We start from the raw sequence: 18,067 nt of genomic DNA, 5'->3' as shown, positions 1-18,067 counted from the left end.
ATGCAGTACGGTACACACACCAACATGGAGCTTGCAATCCTTGTAGAAAATACAGAGAATGTCATATTATAAAATATCCACTTACAGGTCACTAACAGTCACCTTATTGTACATCACTTAACAGTGGAAAACCTGACAGTTATAAAAGGGTCATGTAGCAAAAAGCGATTGTGAAACTGAAGAAATAGGATCTTTTTTTTAATATTTTTTTGTCTTTTATGACACTTGTAGGTACTACTGACTAAACAGTTTACCGTATATGCTGCTTATTGGTCTTAGAAATGTCCCCCTAATAAAAAAAACTGTTTATCCTATGGTATAAAACATTGCTTTTATATTTTATTGTTGTCCATATAACCTCTTGCCTTGTATATGGCTACTGTTGTATTTGTGTAATTGTGTTTGTTTTAATACTATATCAGTGTAGGATGGCATACACATGGGGCAATTTCAGCCCCAATTCAAAACAATCTGACTAGATCACTCAGAAATGGAGCACGGATCGTTCCGTGTGTATGTCCTGCAGTGATGGCGATGCGCGGTCCCACATGTCGATATTGCCCACAGGGAAAGACAGTACTTGCACAGCATTCCTGCTAGATCATGGGGTTTTGCCTATAAACCATAGGCAAAACCCCACTCAGCACGATTGCTCAGCACGCAGCATCGCAGGGTGCATCGCTAATGCACACTTCAGGATGGGGGCGGCTGTTGGTGGTGTTCGGGATGGGACAGAGGGCTGTTGGGGGGTGCCATAATATGCTCAATACAGTATTACAGCAACCAATCAATTTGTAGAAAATTATATTTATAGAAACCTTTGCAGAAATAATTCACAGTCACCAATGCCCTATTCTGTTTTAAGTTAATATGGTTTTAAGGTGGAGAGGTACTAAAAGTTACTCATTTTCTGGGGCCTGGACTTGTTTGAGGGGCCTGTCAGCATTTCACTCCCCCTTGGCAATGAGCATGTATCCGCCTTGGCAATGAGAATTTCACTCCCCCTAGGCAGCGAGCAATTAACTCCCCATTGGCAGGAAGCGTATAACTGCCCCTTGGCAACAAGCATTTAACTCCTCCTTGGCAATGAGCATATAATCCTCCTCGACAACAAGGATAAAACCCCCTTGGCATAGAGCATGAAGTCCCTGTCATTGAGCATGTAACCCCTGGCATCCAGCATGCTCAATGCCAGGGGTTTCATGCTCTATGCCAAGGGTTTTTTATCCTTGTTGTCAAGGAGGATTATATGATCGTTGCCACAGGGGAGTTGAATGCTCGTTTCCACATTCAACCCTGTGGCAATGAGCATATAATGCCCAGACAATGCATTTGTTAAAATTTAGCGAGCTCTGAGCATGGCACCTACCACTGCATTCAATCGGTGGGCCCTCCATACCGCAATGTAACACTGCTGCTGGCTGGAGGACTCACAGCACCCCCACTTATCAGTGTGCAGGCCTGGTTTTCAGCTCTCTGCGGCCCTGCCTAAATGACACAGTAGATGTATAACTAAATTGTATGAAAGGAGGCCACTACTAACTGTATAATGATATAATATCTACAGGGGAATAAAATGATAAAGTGGAGCGAGATAAATTACCAACAAATTGTCTTCTGTCATTTTTCAAACACAGCCTGTAACATGGCAGTTACGAGGTGATTGGCTGGTAGTTTATCTTTCTCCAAGCTTGATATTATACATCTCCCCCACAATGGTGCATTGCCCTATAGGGTCTACACACGATCACTTACAGTATGACACTGCCAGTCATTGCTTTGACAGAGAAGAGATTGCTGACTAAATTGAGAAAAGTGTAGACTGTGTTAATGACTAGCTGTGAACCAGTTATATAACCAGTTTTATATGTGTAGTCCTCCTTCATTATAAATGTCTTCTTCACTTTTGAAAGAGTTCTGTCACCAGGAAGCTGTCACCCTCTCACCATAACTAAGGGTGTGCTCCCAGTGCCACCTCACAAAGCACAGGTCTCTCAGAGCGGCACTGTTGCTTCCCCACATTCCTTGCTTCTGGCTAGCAGGGTGCCTGGAATTTAGAAACTCCAGATACAATAGTCACCCTGCAGCCTGTACAGCCGATTGGAGCATCCATAGGATTGTTCTGTGCTGCTGGCTCTTTGCCCTCTGTGCGATGATGTGACGTTGGAAACTCTGCCTGTAACAAGTAGTGATTTCCATTTACATAAGGGAATACAATTCCTTTGTATCATTTTGTAAGAAATGAGTCTGCATATGGCTTGTTAACCAGATTTTTGACATAACTCTTTTTGACCCAGTCAATAAAAGCATGCCAGATAAACATCCCTTAACATGCTTAAGAAAGACCTGAAGGATCAATAAATATCTTAGTGTCATATGCAAGTTATTTATGACACTATTTTTATCGAGTCAATGCTTTCTTTTTGACATGTTATCTAAATTCCGATATAAGGAATGGTTAAGTCAAAGCTATCATCAAAGCGAGGTGGGCTTGCTGAGCTGTGACCTTTTCAAGCAGGTGAAGAGAAAACATTGTGGTGTGTACAATTAATATAAAGCAGGCTTTGAGAAAAGAGGGAGAGAGAGACAAAAAATACTTGTGTATATTCCATTCAGGTGTGGATATGAGCCAGCAATGTAGGACAGGGACCCTGGGAAAGTATATTTCACCTTACACATACAGATGAAAAATGGAAGGTTTGGAAATGAAAGCAGAGGCAGAACTACCATTGGTGCAGCAGGTGCATTGCACCGGGGACCCTGTGTACTAAGGGGCCATATAGAGATGGAGCGCCTCTCTTCTTTGGCCGGGGATCGTCAGCATGTCTCTGCTGGCGATCGCCGGCGCAGAGGCGCTCCATCTGACTGGGACGCGCATGCATCTCACACACACGTCCCAGTTTCAGGACGGCGCTGCTGGAGGTCTCTGCCCGTCTCCACTTCAGAATACATGTAGTCCACGTCCCCTCGCGGGGCACGCTGCGCTCTCCAAGCTTCGGGCTCAGTGGCTCGCTGCGCTCGCCACACTATATAAAATCAACTCCACGCCGACGTGGATAGTGGGGGTATGAAAAGGTCTGAGGACGCGTACCGCCGCCCCTTGCGGGCTCGCTGCGCTCGCCATGCTTCGGTTGGCATTGATAGTGCTGGTGGAGTTAACAATGGTTATTGGGGGCTCACAATTTTTTTTATCACATGCATCTCATGGATCTCATGGATCTCATGCATCTTATGTATGCATAAGATCCATGAGATTAAAAAATCGGGTCCATCGTGTTAATTGTATGCCTTAAGTACCTTAAAATTAAGGCATACAATCAATGAGACGGGCGCCGTGCTAGGAAAGCAGTACCATATATATATAGAGAGAGAGAGAGAGAGAGAGAGAGAGAGAGAGAGAGAGAGAGAGAGAGAGAGAGAGAGAGAGAGAGAGAGAGAGAGAGAGAGAGAGAGAGAGAGAGAGAGAGAGAGAGAGAGAGAGAGAGAGGGGATGCCGCACCCGTTGGGCTTAGTGATTGAAATAATTAGATCAGAGCCGTAAGTGATCAGCTTGTATGTCCATCAGACAGGATTTGCAGGGAGCTCTCTGAATTTGCCCTGAAGCTGGCATTATTAACACAGGGCTCACTGTGGGTTTTTTTTTTTTTTTTTTAGAATTCTTTTTTGTAAATTCATCCAGATCGCTTTTCCTATTATAAGTATGGAAAATGTGATCTGGTTACTTAAAAAATGCATATTTAATTTAACAAAAACTGATCTAAAAGCCCTTTAATGCACTTAGGTACTAAAATGCGGATAGGGTGAAAAAGTACCTTTTCTTCATATTATGTTACTAAAAAAATTGTTAATAAATCAGCCAGCCCCTTAAAGCAACTTTTGTTAAAGATTTACTAGGAGTATCCATTATAAAACAGTTGTATTGCTTAAACTGCTGTTTATTCTTAACATATATTTTATTCATTTTAAATCAAAGTACAATACATATAATGTATAGAATAGACATACTTACAAATATAATGATGCTCAAATTAAACAAAGACATCCTATTACATTGCCCAGCTGCATTACTGGAGGTCTCTTTTATCCCTGAGCTTGCCTGAGGACACCTTTGTTGTGATTTGACAGGTGTATCGCCCAGTCAAGCCCTCCAGGTGTTACTACACTTAGAAGTTGTGTTCTTGACAAGGTCTGCTGATACATTAGGCTGAAACACCAACATGCTTTGGTGACTTAAGTTTTTATTAATAAATCAAGCTTCCTTTTTTTTTTTTTTACTTGGTGAGTGCCCTCTACTTTATTATACTTGTGACAAACTGGTGAATGCCATTGTGGATTCAGCACAGTTGCTGCCTTTTAACCCTTTGAGTGCCAAGTGAATTTGCTAACATCGGTGTGAAAAATATTCAGCACAGTGGCAGCTTGTACCTTTTTGCAGGAGGGGGTCTGCCGCTGGCCAAGATGCAGGCACCCCCCCCTTCCAGACGCTCCTCCTGGTCCCCTCTACACACGTTCCACTTTCCGGTGCTTTTACTAAGATGACAGGCCTCCGAGACTGGTGCATGCGCAGTACAATCCTCTGCATGCGGCCAGCTTCTATGGGCTGCTTTGGTAGAAGTTCTGCTCATGCTGATGGGTGTATTGGAGTCAACTTGAAATAAAGTGGCACTAGATGCCTGGCATAATGGGTCCCACCCTGTCTACCATCTTCCTACGGCTGACCCACTGACTGATCCGTTATGCGGCCAAAGGAAATGCTGACAACTGGGCAGTTAAAGTTTAATGTCTGCACGGTTAGGCTGTCTTGCCAGACATATCGAGCAGTCGATTAGTAAGTGTGTATATAGATTACCAAATTTGTTGCCCGGTCTGTGGGAGAGTCGCTCAGGTGTGGGAGAGTCGCTCAGGTGTGGGAGAGTCGCTCAGGTGTGGACCCCAACCTAAGGAAGAAGTGAAAGTGAGGGGATTAAGAGTAGTTTTATGAGATTGCTAAAATATCATATTATTATATGAATATTTGGCTTAATACGTTCTCCATCCGGAACGGCATATTACTTTTTAATAATATGTGTGTTCATATAAAGTACAATAAATAGCAAACCAGACGAAAACAATTCCCTCATACACCCTGAATTTTTACAGCTAAAAGGATGTCTCTTCTGCTCAGACATGTTTTCTCGCAGGCAAACACAGGGTACACAGAAGAGACATCTTAATCTCATACACCATCGAAAAACACCAATCACGATTCTTAAGCCCCGTACACACGGTGCAATTCTAGCCTATATCACCGGGAATATGGTTGCTAAGCGACCATATACCCGTGTGTACAGGGCAACTGTCTCTGGGAACCCTGGGTGGTCGCGGGTTGGAGGAGTATGCTCCTGTGATCAGCTGTTTCCCCCGGCAGAGAGTCTCTTTTTTTTATCAGCGATCATCTCTGGTCGCTGAGGAAAACGGGAGACTGAGATATAGGTCCTTATTCAGATCTGATCACAGTACAAATTTGTTCTCAAAATGGGCAAAACCATGTGCACTGCAGGTGGGACAGATGTAACATGTATAGAGAGAGTTAGATTTGTGTGAGTTATTTTGTTTCTGTGCAGGGTAAATACTGGCTGCATTATTTTTACACTGAAATTTAGATTTCAGTTTCAACACACCCCACCCAAATGTAACTATCTCTGCACATGTTACATCTGCCCCACCTGCAGTGCACATGGTATTGCCTATTTTGAGAACAAATTTGTACTGCAATCAGATCTAAATAAGGGCCATAGTCCTCAGCACGCAATTGGGACACAATGTCTAAATGTCACATATATTATCAATGAATACAATTTAAGATATTTTCATTATAAAAGGAACATTGTGTCAACTAGTAACAACATTGTGCGCAACTGGCATACATTGTAAGCAAACAACTCCTTCATTATTAGGAAACTGCCAGAGTACAGGATGGACATCTGAAATACATAGTTACAACCAACTATTAACACAGGAGAAACGCCACCAAATATAGGAGGATCCCACTGTGTCAACAGCTACCAATCAACCAGGATAGGTAGACCCTGCCGACACAGGCAGAGAAACCATTAATCCCAAACCCTTCTGCTCCACAGGATACTGCTTCAACATTTAACCCCCTCTTTTTTGGGAAAAATTGTGGACTGCCAAAACTTGCTGCAATAGATTAGGGAAACCATCAAGTACGTATATTTACACATATATATTCTTTCTCTACAGTCTGCTATCTTGACCCCATAATTTTGGCCACATGCGCAGGTCACATCACATTGACCACCATGCCCACTCAATAAGAAGGGTCAAAGTGCAGCCAGTAGATATAATTGAATAGTCTGAGAGACCCACTAACAAGGGTTAAACCGCTGCGCCATCCCTACCTGCAGCCAAACAGATTCAATTGATTGAACCACAAAACCTTGTTATATTGCCACCATACCCCACTGGATTGCCCAAACCCTCCCCGAACTTGGAAGCCAAGCAGTGGAGGGCCAGGACAGTACCCAGGTGGAAGACCCCTGGGGAAGCCCAGGTGTGGCAATATAAGTTCAGGGTATAGGAGCTGTCGTATCGATCATTTAGTGTCTCTAATAATGACTGCCAGAGTGAGTCTCTATTAAAGAGTATTTATTTAATGCAATTTTGAGGCTGTGCCCCCTTGCTTTCCTGGTAAATTACCTGAGTTATACTGTATGATACTGTAAAGTTCACTATCACATATAGCCAGGGGAACTGAATCATTTTTACTGCCTATGATCATTGGTAACTGTACCTTTGATAAAACAGTGCGTAAATGAAAAATTAAAGTGTGAAAAATCGATGAATATTCCTTAACAAAAATTTGTCTAAGGATCACACTACATTTTTAAATCATTATCTAATTACCTGTGCCATCCATTTTAAAAATAAGTCTTCAATAAAAGCTATGTTTTAAAATATTCATTGAATTTATCCACAAAGGAGTGCGCCCAAAAAGCGTTTTTTTCTTTCTTTGTCAGCCTCTTTACTGACAAAATAATCCCAGTGTACAATCATTGATTATAAACGCTGGGCGCACCGCCAACCATTCAACTACCAGAATTTATCCTGTCAAGTAGTTTAAACTAGTTGGTTTCTAAATAAATATACAGATTACCAGTCTGTGCGGATCTTCATCCTTTTTCTTGAACATATATTGCTGAGCATCTGTTAAACGAAACACCCCCCCCCCCCCAGTTCCTGCGATGTCCATCATGATTCATCTCGACCAGGTTTAAATCCTTCACGATTCAGCCCGGTACACACTAAACAATATTTTTAAATGATATCGCTCATATCGCTATATCGTATAGAATCCTTGTTTAGTGTGGACGCTCACTGTCATTAATGATGTAAGCTCCTACGCATTGTTAGTGATCCCCCTCTCATCGTCTTTTCATACAGCCCAATCTGACTACATTGTTAGCAACTGTATGCACCGCGGGGGACCCTGTGATGTCAATGAATGATTTTGTTAAATTATATCAATCAGTTTGCCTAGTGACACCACCGATATAATTAACTATATCGGTTGGGCCACTAATCACAGGGATTTACTATATTTACCCTATAGTGTAACATGATCCAAAAATCTATATAATAGAGGAAATGATCTACCTTATCAGCCATAATTATTGAAGTACAGTAGTCTTATTGAAGAGTGTTGCTAGAAGTATTCACTTTTTATGTGGTAGCTGCTTTTGTATCTAATACTATATTGAATCATTTGAGGTAAGCATTGCTTTAGGGCAGGGATGGGGAACTTTGAGTTGTTGAACTACACATTCCAACATGCCCTGCTACCGTTTTGTTATGTGGCCATGCTAAAACTGTTGCAGGGCATGCTGGAGGGCCGAAGGGTTAGTGAAACAGCAATAAAATCACTGCTGTTTTACTAACCCCTAATTGCAAATGGTTTTTGTATACTAAACACTATGGGGGAGAGTCTCTAAACTAAAAATGCGGTAAAAACCCCATCATCTGGATTTTTTACCGCATTTTGGGATGCTCTAAGGACTTCTAAGGCGACCCCCTGCTGCCCCGCACTGACCCAGCGCCGCGCCGCACCGACCCCCGCTGCCCCGCATCAGCCCCCCCCCTCACCTGTGTCCAGGCAGCACAAAGCTGTGCTGCCCGGACCTGTGACCTCCTCCTCCCTGCACTATGATCCTCTTTCGGGTGCAGGGAGGAGGAGAGCCAGCCCCCCCGCCGCAGCAGCAGCACAGTGCCTGGTAAGGGAGGGAGGGGGGAGCTGCCGAGTCCCGATGGGACCTGCTGACTCACCGCAAAGGACAGCTCTTAACGCAAGAGCTGTCCTTTGCCATAACTATCGCATATGTTACAGCATATGCGATAATTATGTATGCGGTAGCCAGCGATAGGGGGCGGTAAGAGGGCGCGGATGTTAGAGCATCCCCGCCTATGTTCACTCTCCACTAGCCTCTTAACCTTCAAGCGTTCCCTGAAAACTCAGCACTTCAGGCAAGCCTATCATATTAAGGTACCACAAGCATAACCCTCTGAGGCACTTATGTATTATATAGCTTCCCTTCTGGACCTACAACTTGGTGGGGCTGCTATGCTATTACTGATGCCTGTCCTTCAGTATGTCCCTATAGATTGTAAGCTTGCAGCAGGGGTATCCGGATTGGTCATAGACAGACTCTTTTTATGTCGACCTTTTACCTGTTGACCTGTTGACCCTGTTGACCTTGTGACTGTCGACCATTAGTGATATGAGTGTCTATGATAAGTCTGTCTATGATTTATACCATTACCGCAGCAGGGCCCAGTCCTACCTCCAAGCCTGTCTGTTGTTACCCAGTGTGTTTTATCACTGTTTACACTTGTAAAGCGCAACGGAATCTGCTGCACTATATAAGAAACTGTAAGTAAATAAATAAATATGTTCAGCAAAGTAGACTAGGTTCACACTATGCTCAGATATAAGAGCAAGATCTTTGTTAATAAATGGATTATGTTAAACAAATGGCATTCTTGCCTGACAAATATGCCTCTGTGCTGTGTCCTGGTGACACCAGTGGATATGTTAGGCTGCGTATCTATGGTCTGACATTGCGTTTGTATAAGCCAGCCTGTGAAAGAGTTTGCTATCTTCCCTACCCACCAATCAGTAGCTGGTTTCCACAGATGCTCCCCCCAGCTACTCATGGAATGTGCAGAATTTGGAGACTGAGATTAACAGATTAATTTTCAGATGACTAAAGTGATTTCAGGACATTGCTCCAACTGAAAATTAAATGTACAATTAGTTTCATAAAACATAAAAATAAATAAACAAGAAATAGCAGACCACCAACAAGAACATTACTTTCTAGATGTGGGTAAGCTGCAATTGACAATCATACAATAATTGGATAAATAAGTTTTATGCCTTTTTCATTTTCTCAACTAATCCTTTAATCATTTCTGTTTTGCACAAAAAAGTCTGTTTATCTACCTTCAAATAGGAACAGTTCTTAAAAGCCAAGGTTAATTTGCAATATCTATTGTACCTGAACAGTTTGCACGTAAAGGTAATGGGCCTGATTCATATCTGATTGTAGGACAAATTTGGTCTCTATGGGGGAGATTCTCTAAGAATCTACGCCCCCCTTCGCCTCTCTTCGCAATTATAATTATCGCATATGTTCTAACATATGCGATAATTATAGCAAAGGACAGCTCTTGCTCCCCCCTCCCTCACACACCTGGCGCTGCTGCTGCTGCGCCGGGCTCTCCTCCTCCCTTCACCCGGAAGAGGATCAGTGCAGGGAGGAGGTCACAGGTCCGGGCAGCACAGCTCTGTGCTGCCCGGACACAGGTGAGGGGGCGATGCGGGGAGGCGGGGGTCCGTGCGGGGCGGCGGGGGGGTCGTTGCGGGGTGGCGGTGGGATGCGGTAGAAGCCCATTGGCTTCTATGGCGCATCGCCAGATTTTTCTGGCGATGCCCCCCGCCGCGGTAACCCGGTGGGGGATGCTTACAGCTTCCCAAAATGTGGTAAAAACCCAGATAACGGGGTTTTTACCGCATTTTTAGCTTAGAGAATCTCCCCCAAAATGAGCAAAAGCATGTTGCTCTGCAGTTGGGTCAGATGTAACATGTGCAGAGAGTTTAATTTGGATGGGGAAACTGAAATCTAAATTGAAGTGTAAAAATAAAGCAGCCAGTATTTACCCTGCACAGAAACATTATAACTCACCCAAATCTAAAGCCCAGTACTCAAGGGGCGAATGCCACCCTGGCTGTGCGGGGCAACTGCCACCCTGGCTGTGCGGAGTGATATGTGATTAATTTCTAAGCGATCTAGTCAGATCACTTAGAAATGGGGCTTAAATAACCCCGTCTTTTTATGCCCCTTAACTCTCTCTGCATATGTTGCATCTGCCCCACCTGCAGTGCACAGGGGTTTGCTCATTTTGAGAACAGATTTGAAATCAATGTTTCTTGCTATAGTATCTTTGCGGAAGAGAGGCACGTGGTCATGCAGATCTTGGCATGATTCATTAGTCAAAGTTATTAGGAGTGTTCCTGTTAATGCTTAATCTGCCCTTTGCCCTGGTAACTTTGTCATGGGATACATTTTATTCAGCTGTAAGTACTTTTGTTATTTAGTGTATACATGCCTAAAGCCTTGGTTAAGCTACAGACACGTGGATCTCTTTCCAGCTATAAAGCGCTGTTGGCCTGGCTGCTGAAAATAAATGATGTGTGATGATGTGTCACAGCTTCAGCCTCTAGAGATGGAGATCTTAGTGGATTTGCCTGGATAACTTTTTGAAGTGGACCTGGCATACTTTCCTTGCCAAAAGAAAAATAATGTTCTTATTTTGCTGCACTTGCATATAAAATTAACCCAGACCGTGAACGAGTCAACAATATGCACATTTTTAAAATACTAATTAATTTAAATACCTAAGGTATATAAGGTTATTACTTTAGTCATTATCGTCCATGTGACTACTGTTTTGCTAGGCCGGCCATTTGAGAAGATACACCATACTTGCTCTGAAAATGGGGTTCCCTTCCAGGACCCCTGGGAATGTGGGTAAGTCTCCCGCAAGCTCTGCAGAGCCCCTGCACCCCCTTCCCCGCCAAGACAAAAGCTGGAATATGAGGTTCTCTGGGGTGGTGTCAAAATTATGCAAATTGCTTAATTTTAACTCAGCCCCCCTCCTTGGAGAGCTGCAAATCACAGCAGTTTGTGTCTCCTCTCCGGGCTTCTCCTTGACATGCATTTAGCAAAGTACGAGATACAGTGTCATATGATCAATATAGGGGCTGTCACATTACTTTGCAGAAGCAGAACTGCATTGCACTGGGGCCCCTGAGGACTAATGGGCCCACTGCTGCCCCTGTCATCTTCTTCCTGTCACGCACTGTTTTTCCTGTCACACTTTGCCTCCCCCTGCCTCTCCCTGTCACCCACTGCTGTGTTGCATATTGTGAATTTGGGTGGTCTTCTGACTTCCTCTCTGGGATGATGGTCAACTCACAGCAGCAAAAGCAGTAGTAGGCATAGCACTCAAGGAGCCTCCTGAGGAATCCCGGATAGGAGAGGAGTCAGTCATGCCAGTGATATGGCCTGCAGGACTACTTCCGATCATGATGGAGGAGGAAATTGATGATGAGGGAGTTGGTGGTGTGGATTGTGGGTGCTTGGATACAACAGGAAAAAGCTATTTAGGTGTCACTGGACTGCTTAGACTCTTAGCCAAAGTTTATGAACTTGACAATTACTTGACAATGATGAATGCGCTGCAGATGACGTATAAAGGAGGATGTTACTAGGTGGTTAGAACAGGTATGTGGCAGACTGGGCACCCCTCGTCTGATAGAACAGAGCTGACAGGGCATCTTGGAGTACAACAGTGGACCCACCCTACGCCACCACAGACAGACAGAGGTCTGCCTGTGGTCACATCCCGTCGCATGCAGCTGCAAGGAGGAGACATTATTCCATGGTTGATTTCCATCTAATGATTTCCTCACCTTTGCTAGTAAAAGTCAGCCTAGATTGACTTTTATTGAGCCTACTGTCCTGAGGTGTAAATAGGTTGGACACCTGGTGCAGCCATACTTATAGGTATGGCTGCCTTGCATGGTACCTTTCATGGCTGGAATAGATAATCTGTAAAATATATTACCCAAAATGTCTGCACCAACCCGGCATTATGTTTATTGTGTACTCTAGGTTTTTCTTCTCTGTGGTTTTCTGTCTGCTGTTATACAAAATCCTTGGTAAAATGTGTTGTTATTTATATATTTATGTCTGGAAAGAGACTGTAAAAATAATAATATTATTATTATTATTATTATTATTATTATTTTTATTATTACTACATACATATACAACATTCTACAGCCCATCATGAAACCTCAAAATCCATCAACCAAAGGGGTAGAACCATACGGTTAACCTCTATAGATTTGGAGTAGTTTATTTTGAAGTTCAAATAAAATTAAAACTGAAACATTATTAGTTTTATTTATTTGTAATTAAAACACAAGCAAAATCTCATCAATAGATAGGGTTGGCAAATAAAAAGGTGAGGAATGACCACTTTGTGTATGTAGGGTGGAACTGTTCATTGAAATACGAACAGGCTAGCTACCAGCCCATCAAAATGGTGGAACAAAGTAACAGTAATGTCAGCGCTGATGGCTGTGCATGCCTGAACAGAACAACATTTAAGTTGCTTCGTCAAGCACCATTTCTTTGCCGCCGGCATGCAAAACACTTGATTGTGCCCATAGAGGTGAAGAACAGCATTAGCCTTTTGATATATAGGATATGGAGTAAATGGAATAACTGAAAGGGGGTATTCAATCATCCGCGATCATCGGGAAAAATTACAAAAAACATTTGTTTTTCACTCCTGGGGCCAAATGTAATAGCGTGTGAGAATCAGAAAGTGAGAGATTTTGGGAGTTTTCCCATTTTTTTAAAGCGGCAATCAGTTACATGGCAAAATCAACCTGGTTTTGCTGTGTAAATGATTACCGCTTTAAAAAAAAAAAGGGAAAACTCTCACAAAATCTATCACTTTCTGAAACTCTCACCCTATTACAATTGGCCCCCAGTGTTTCTTTGACCGTAATTGAATACAGGCCAATATATTTCCTTTACATAAAGACGTTGAAACTGTCTCTAGTTAAGTTTTTATCCCATCAGATGGATTGTGCTATGTGGTGTAGCCTGAACACCAGAGCTGGCCCTAGGCATAGGCAAAGCAGGCAAATGCCTAGGGCATCTGGCATGCCTAGGAACATCCATCCCAAACCTCCTAGGGCCAGCTCAGCCTGACAGCAGCAGAAGGGGGGGACACACTAAAGGCAGCCACAGCAGGCTTGTGGTGACACAATATCAGGACTAGAGTGGCCTTCATTGTCCCTCGAGGATTCCCAGATCCTAGTCACCTTTTGCCCTGCCCCCTTATTACATAAAAGAGGGACGGCTCTTGCATGACAGCTGATGCACGCCCATATAGGAAGAAGAATGGGTCTGCGTCCAACAAGAGTGGTGAGTTCAGCAGCCTTTGATTTTATCTGCAAGAGATGATCTGTTTGAAGGGGAGGGGCTATTCTATGATAAAGGGAGATTGTGATCTGTTTATTGGGTGGAGGTTATTTATTGCTAAAATAAGATGATGTATTGGACAGGAATATATGATTGATAAAATCATCATGTCAATTTAGTGAACCTCCCATTGATACCCATTTATACCCCTGTAGTGAGATGCGAGGACACTACAGCAGTGCGCATACGTAACTTTGATGCTAGGCAATGACTTGATCATGTGTGGCACTTCTCCCTTGCCTTCCGTTTAGAAGCAAATGTGGTGTAATCTGAATAAAGGAGGATGTGGTGTGGTGTAAAGTGGATAATGAGCATTATGGTGTGGTATAATTTGAATAAGGAGCAATATAGTGTGGTGTAATTGGAATAAGGAGCAATAAGGCATGGTGTATTGTGAATAAAGGTCAATATGGTGTGGTTTAATATGAATAAGTAGCAATACAGCATGGTTTAATGTTAATAAGGAGCTGTACATTGGGGTGTAATCTAAATAAGGAGAGGTCTGGTGTAGTGTAATGTGAATAAGAAGCAGTATGATGTGGTGTAATGTGAATAAGGAGCAATACAGGGTGGTGTATGTGAATAACAGGCTCTAATCTGTGACATAATGGGCAGGGGTGCTGGGTGATAGCGGAATTAGCTGTAGAGCAAGGGGGCACCAGCCAAAATCTTGGCTAGGGCAAGCTCTGCTGAACACCTCTATATTATATATCCTGATATCCAAGCACTTATCAGTATACTGACTGTACTTCTTGCATGATGATCAGTGTGCACTGTATTGTACAGGTTCCTCATCCTCAAATGTTCTCTTTAAAATACAATTTTTTTGCGTTCTAAAATCAATACAAAAAATCTAAAAGGAAAAATCTAAATGTGTTTGGTAACATAGTTTGTATGGTCAAGTAAATTCACTGCAGTCTATGAGCTGTTGCCAAAGTAATTTTCATTTGGTAATGACCTTTCACAAATGACAACTTCACAGTAGTGAATCTGTCATACGGATCAATGCTTCTGTGCTGCACATCTGTTCCTTGGATAGTGCTGTGAAATTTTCACTTTCCAGCCTATAACAAGAAATATTTCCTGACTGTATATTGCATACATACATCAAACAAGATTTTTTACAGGTAATAACAAACTCCAGTATCTTGATATACTGTATACGCCAGTGTTTAATTACCTCCAATCATTGACATGGGGTAATTGTCTCACTGGTAGGCTATTCAATTAGTCCCGATAAGTTAGAGCTGCCCTTTGCAATACTTATTGCATATGTTAGTACATATATATTCTCTATATACTGTATATTGTACATACAAAGATGCAATACCCGCCTCTGAGTGGGGCCATCTGTGACTGTGAGGGCCATAGGTGACGATTTATGTTTTTGCTGGTGGGTGCTCAAGCCAAAAATATAGAGGAGTGGCTAAATGGGGAAGGGGTGTGACCACAAAATAATACCAATTTATATTACGGAGCACAGTTGTCTCCAATATTCAAATTACGGCAACAGAGTTCCACATCCATAAATGCCCCCACAGTGCAGGTACATAAATGCCCACACAGTGCAGGTTCATAAATGCCCACACAGTGCAGGTACATAAATGCCCACACAGTGCAGATTCATAAATTCCCCCACAGTGCAGGTACTCCGTGGACAGAATACACTCTTCCCGGCATACTGTTTCCCAGGTGGCGGGTCCGGCAATGTGGGTGCTGCAGCTGCAAATTACAGTAGCAAGTTAATATGGCGGCCCAGCAGCAGGACTCGGGCCCGTGGGTGCTCAACAATTTCCGTGGGTGCTCGGGCCCTTGAGCACCCACAGGATCGGCACCTATGGTGAGGGCTGAGAAAAGACTACATATCATTACTATCAGGGAGCAAGGGCTCTGGGGAAGATCAGGGTTTTCCTTGATCTCTAGTGCACAACTTTAGACAATTATTATGGTTAATATTATAGATGTCATCTGTGCACTGCAATGATGTGTCCCAAGTTTGGAGTACTTTGCACTGTTTGGGGAGATGTACTAAACTGAAAATGCATTTTCAGATGCACCACCACTTCCCTGCAGGAGATTATGCTACCCCACACTGCCCCACCCCGGACCGCACTGCCCACGCCACCGCCCCCCCCCCCCCCTTCTCACCTGATATCCGGGCAGCCTCCTGCTGTGCTGCCCGGACCAGTGACCTCCTCTATATCACCTTTCAGGTGCAGGGAGGAGAAGGAGCCTGGCAGTTCCTGCAGTCATCTGAGCAGCAGGCTGCCGGGCACAGGAGTAGGGGAAGATCCGTGGGGACCTGTTCACCCCGACCTGCTGCTTTGCAACTGGCAGCTCTTATCGCAAGCGCTGCCCTTTGCAATACTAAACGCATATGTGCAATGGCTTGGTACTGTACATCACTACTGTACATCACGCCCTCTGTGAGGTAGAAATGATTCTGTTTACAGAGACTGATTTAATCAAATAGCTTTTAGCATCAGGATGACAGTACAGAAAGGAGGTCTCATGTGTACATGACTTGTTAGCTTAAGCCTGATCTCCCATACTGTGTACAGAGGCGAGTACTGTCAGCCATTTGTCATTTAATGGCAGGTAAGAGCAGACACTCAAAAAAACATAATTTATTCCTGATGTAATCAGCGATTGTGACCTTCAAGTACACAGTACGGACAATGGGCACTACTAGAATCATCACTTTTAGATCACCTTGTACATCAATAATGTAATAAAAACTTGTTGTTATGGGTTGGGTGAATCATTGCATCTTGTTTGTATATTACTGTACATGCCCATGATAATCTACTAGATACAAATTGAAGCTTTTTATCACTGTGACTGTACATGACAGTGCCTTTAAGATAAAACATTTATTTTGAAGTGCAAGCCACTTTGATAGCACAATTCTTATGGACATAATGCAGCATGAATTGGTGACCATATAACTGAAGACTGTACATCTTCTAACTTCTGTTTCACATTGATTGCTGCAGGCATCTTTGGCCAGAAGCTGGAGGAGACTGTACGCTATGAGAAGAGATATGGGGCACGCCTGGCCCCCCTGCTGGTGGAACAATGTGTCGACTTTATCAGGCAGCGAGGGCTGACAGAGGAAGGGCTGTTTAGACTGCCAGGCCAGGCCAACCTGGTCAAGGAATTACAAGATGCCTTTGACTGTGGAGAGAAGCCATCATTTGACAGGTACTTTCACATATGAATTTGATTATTAGGAAGCATTTCTTTTTTTTTTTTTGCTGTATAATACTTAATTAGTTATTTAAATACTGGGAAAAATAATACATTTGGCATAATACTTTTTCATATACTGAGGCACAGTGTGCAGTTAGACATACAACATTTTTTTTTTACATGAACATAGGCATTACTATACAGTACTTGGCATGTGTGCCAAGAGACATGCATATATAGACTTGTGCACAACCTAGGCTTGTACCCGCTTCAGCCATCAGAGGTGGAATAGGCGCTGGAAATCATAGGTTGAGTACAGGTTGAGTATCCCTTAGCCATATATCTGTTATCCAAATTATTTTGAAAACCCTAGTCTCAAAAAATGTACTTTTTTTTATTTTTTATAAAAATCTACTGGCTACATCTGTAACTTCCACTACTGGGGAAATAACATGTAACTGGCACTAAACATGTGCAATGACGTGATTGCTGGGCATTCAAATTCAGTGTCTGTGATTGTGCACAAACTTTGTGTCATGATTTGAAACCTGGTTTTATGCACAAATGAAATATATTTGTGTGTATTTCATGTGTTTGATGTGTTTTTAACCCCTTCCCGCCGCAGACAGTTTTTGCCTTCCTGACAGAGCCCTTTTTTTCAAATCTGACAGGTATCACTTAAGTGGGGATAACTTTTTTTTGCTTTTACTTATCCCAGTGATTTTGAGATTGTTTTCTCGTGACACATTGTACTTCAAGTTAGTGGTAAATTTTCGTCGATACAGTCTGTGTTTTTTTGTGAAAAATACCAAAATGTCGTAAAAAAAATGGAAAATTTTGCAATTTTTAAAATGTTAAATTTTCTGCTTGTGAGACAAATAATCATACCACTCAAAATAGTTAATAACTAACATAGACCATATGTCTACTTTATGTTGCCATCATTATTTCAACCTCCTTTTAATTTTTTTGGACACTAGGAGGCTTAAAATATGAATAGCAAATTCTCAAATTTTCAAGAAAATTTCAAACACTGATTTTTTTAGGGACCAGTTCAGTTCTGATGTGACTTTGAGGGACTTGTATGTGAGACACCCCCATAAATGATGTCATTTCAAAAACTGCACCCCTCACAGTATTCAAAACAGCATTTTGGAAGTTTGTTAACCCTTTAGGTGTTTCACAGGAATTAAAACAAAGTGTAGGTGAAATTTCAAAATTTCATTTTTTTTGCAGATTTGCAATTTTAATACATT

The 18,067-nt window shown here is 42.6% G+C and overlaps 1 protein-coding gene and 1 pseudogene across 5 annotated transcripts in view; both read left to right on the top strand.

Annotated features, from left to right (window-relative positions):
- ARHGAP24 (Rho GTPase activating protein 24) overlaps positions 1-18,067 on the top strand; it is a 716,382-nt gene that overhangs the window by 642,434 nt on the left and 55,881 nt on the right. For all 5 annotated transcript variants that reach the window (XM_083176529.1, XM_083176535.1, XM_083176520.1 and 2 more), the window contains one exon: positions 16,616-16,823. In XM_083176529.1, coding sequence (XP_083032655.1) covers positions 16,616-16,823 — 208 coding nt within the window. The remainder of the gene's footprint in view (positions 1-16,615; positions 16,824-18,067) is intronic.
- LOC146039513 (5S ribosomal RNA) lies at positions 6,447-6,565 on the top strand (annotated as a pseudogene).

This window comes from Crinia signifera, chromosome 1 (genome assembly GCF_055691185.1).
Source record: "Crinia signifera chromosome 1, ASM5569118v1, whole genome shotgun sequence".
Taxonomy (NCBI): Eukaryota; Metazoa; Chordata; class Amphibia; order Anura; family Myobatrachidae; genus Crinia; species Crinia signifera.
This window is presented reverse-complemented; position numbering and strand designations above follow the sequence as displayed.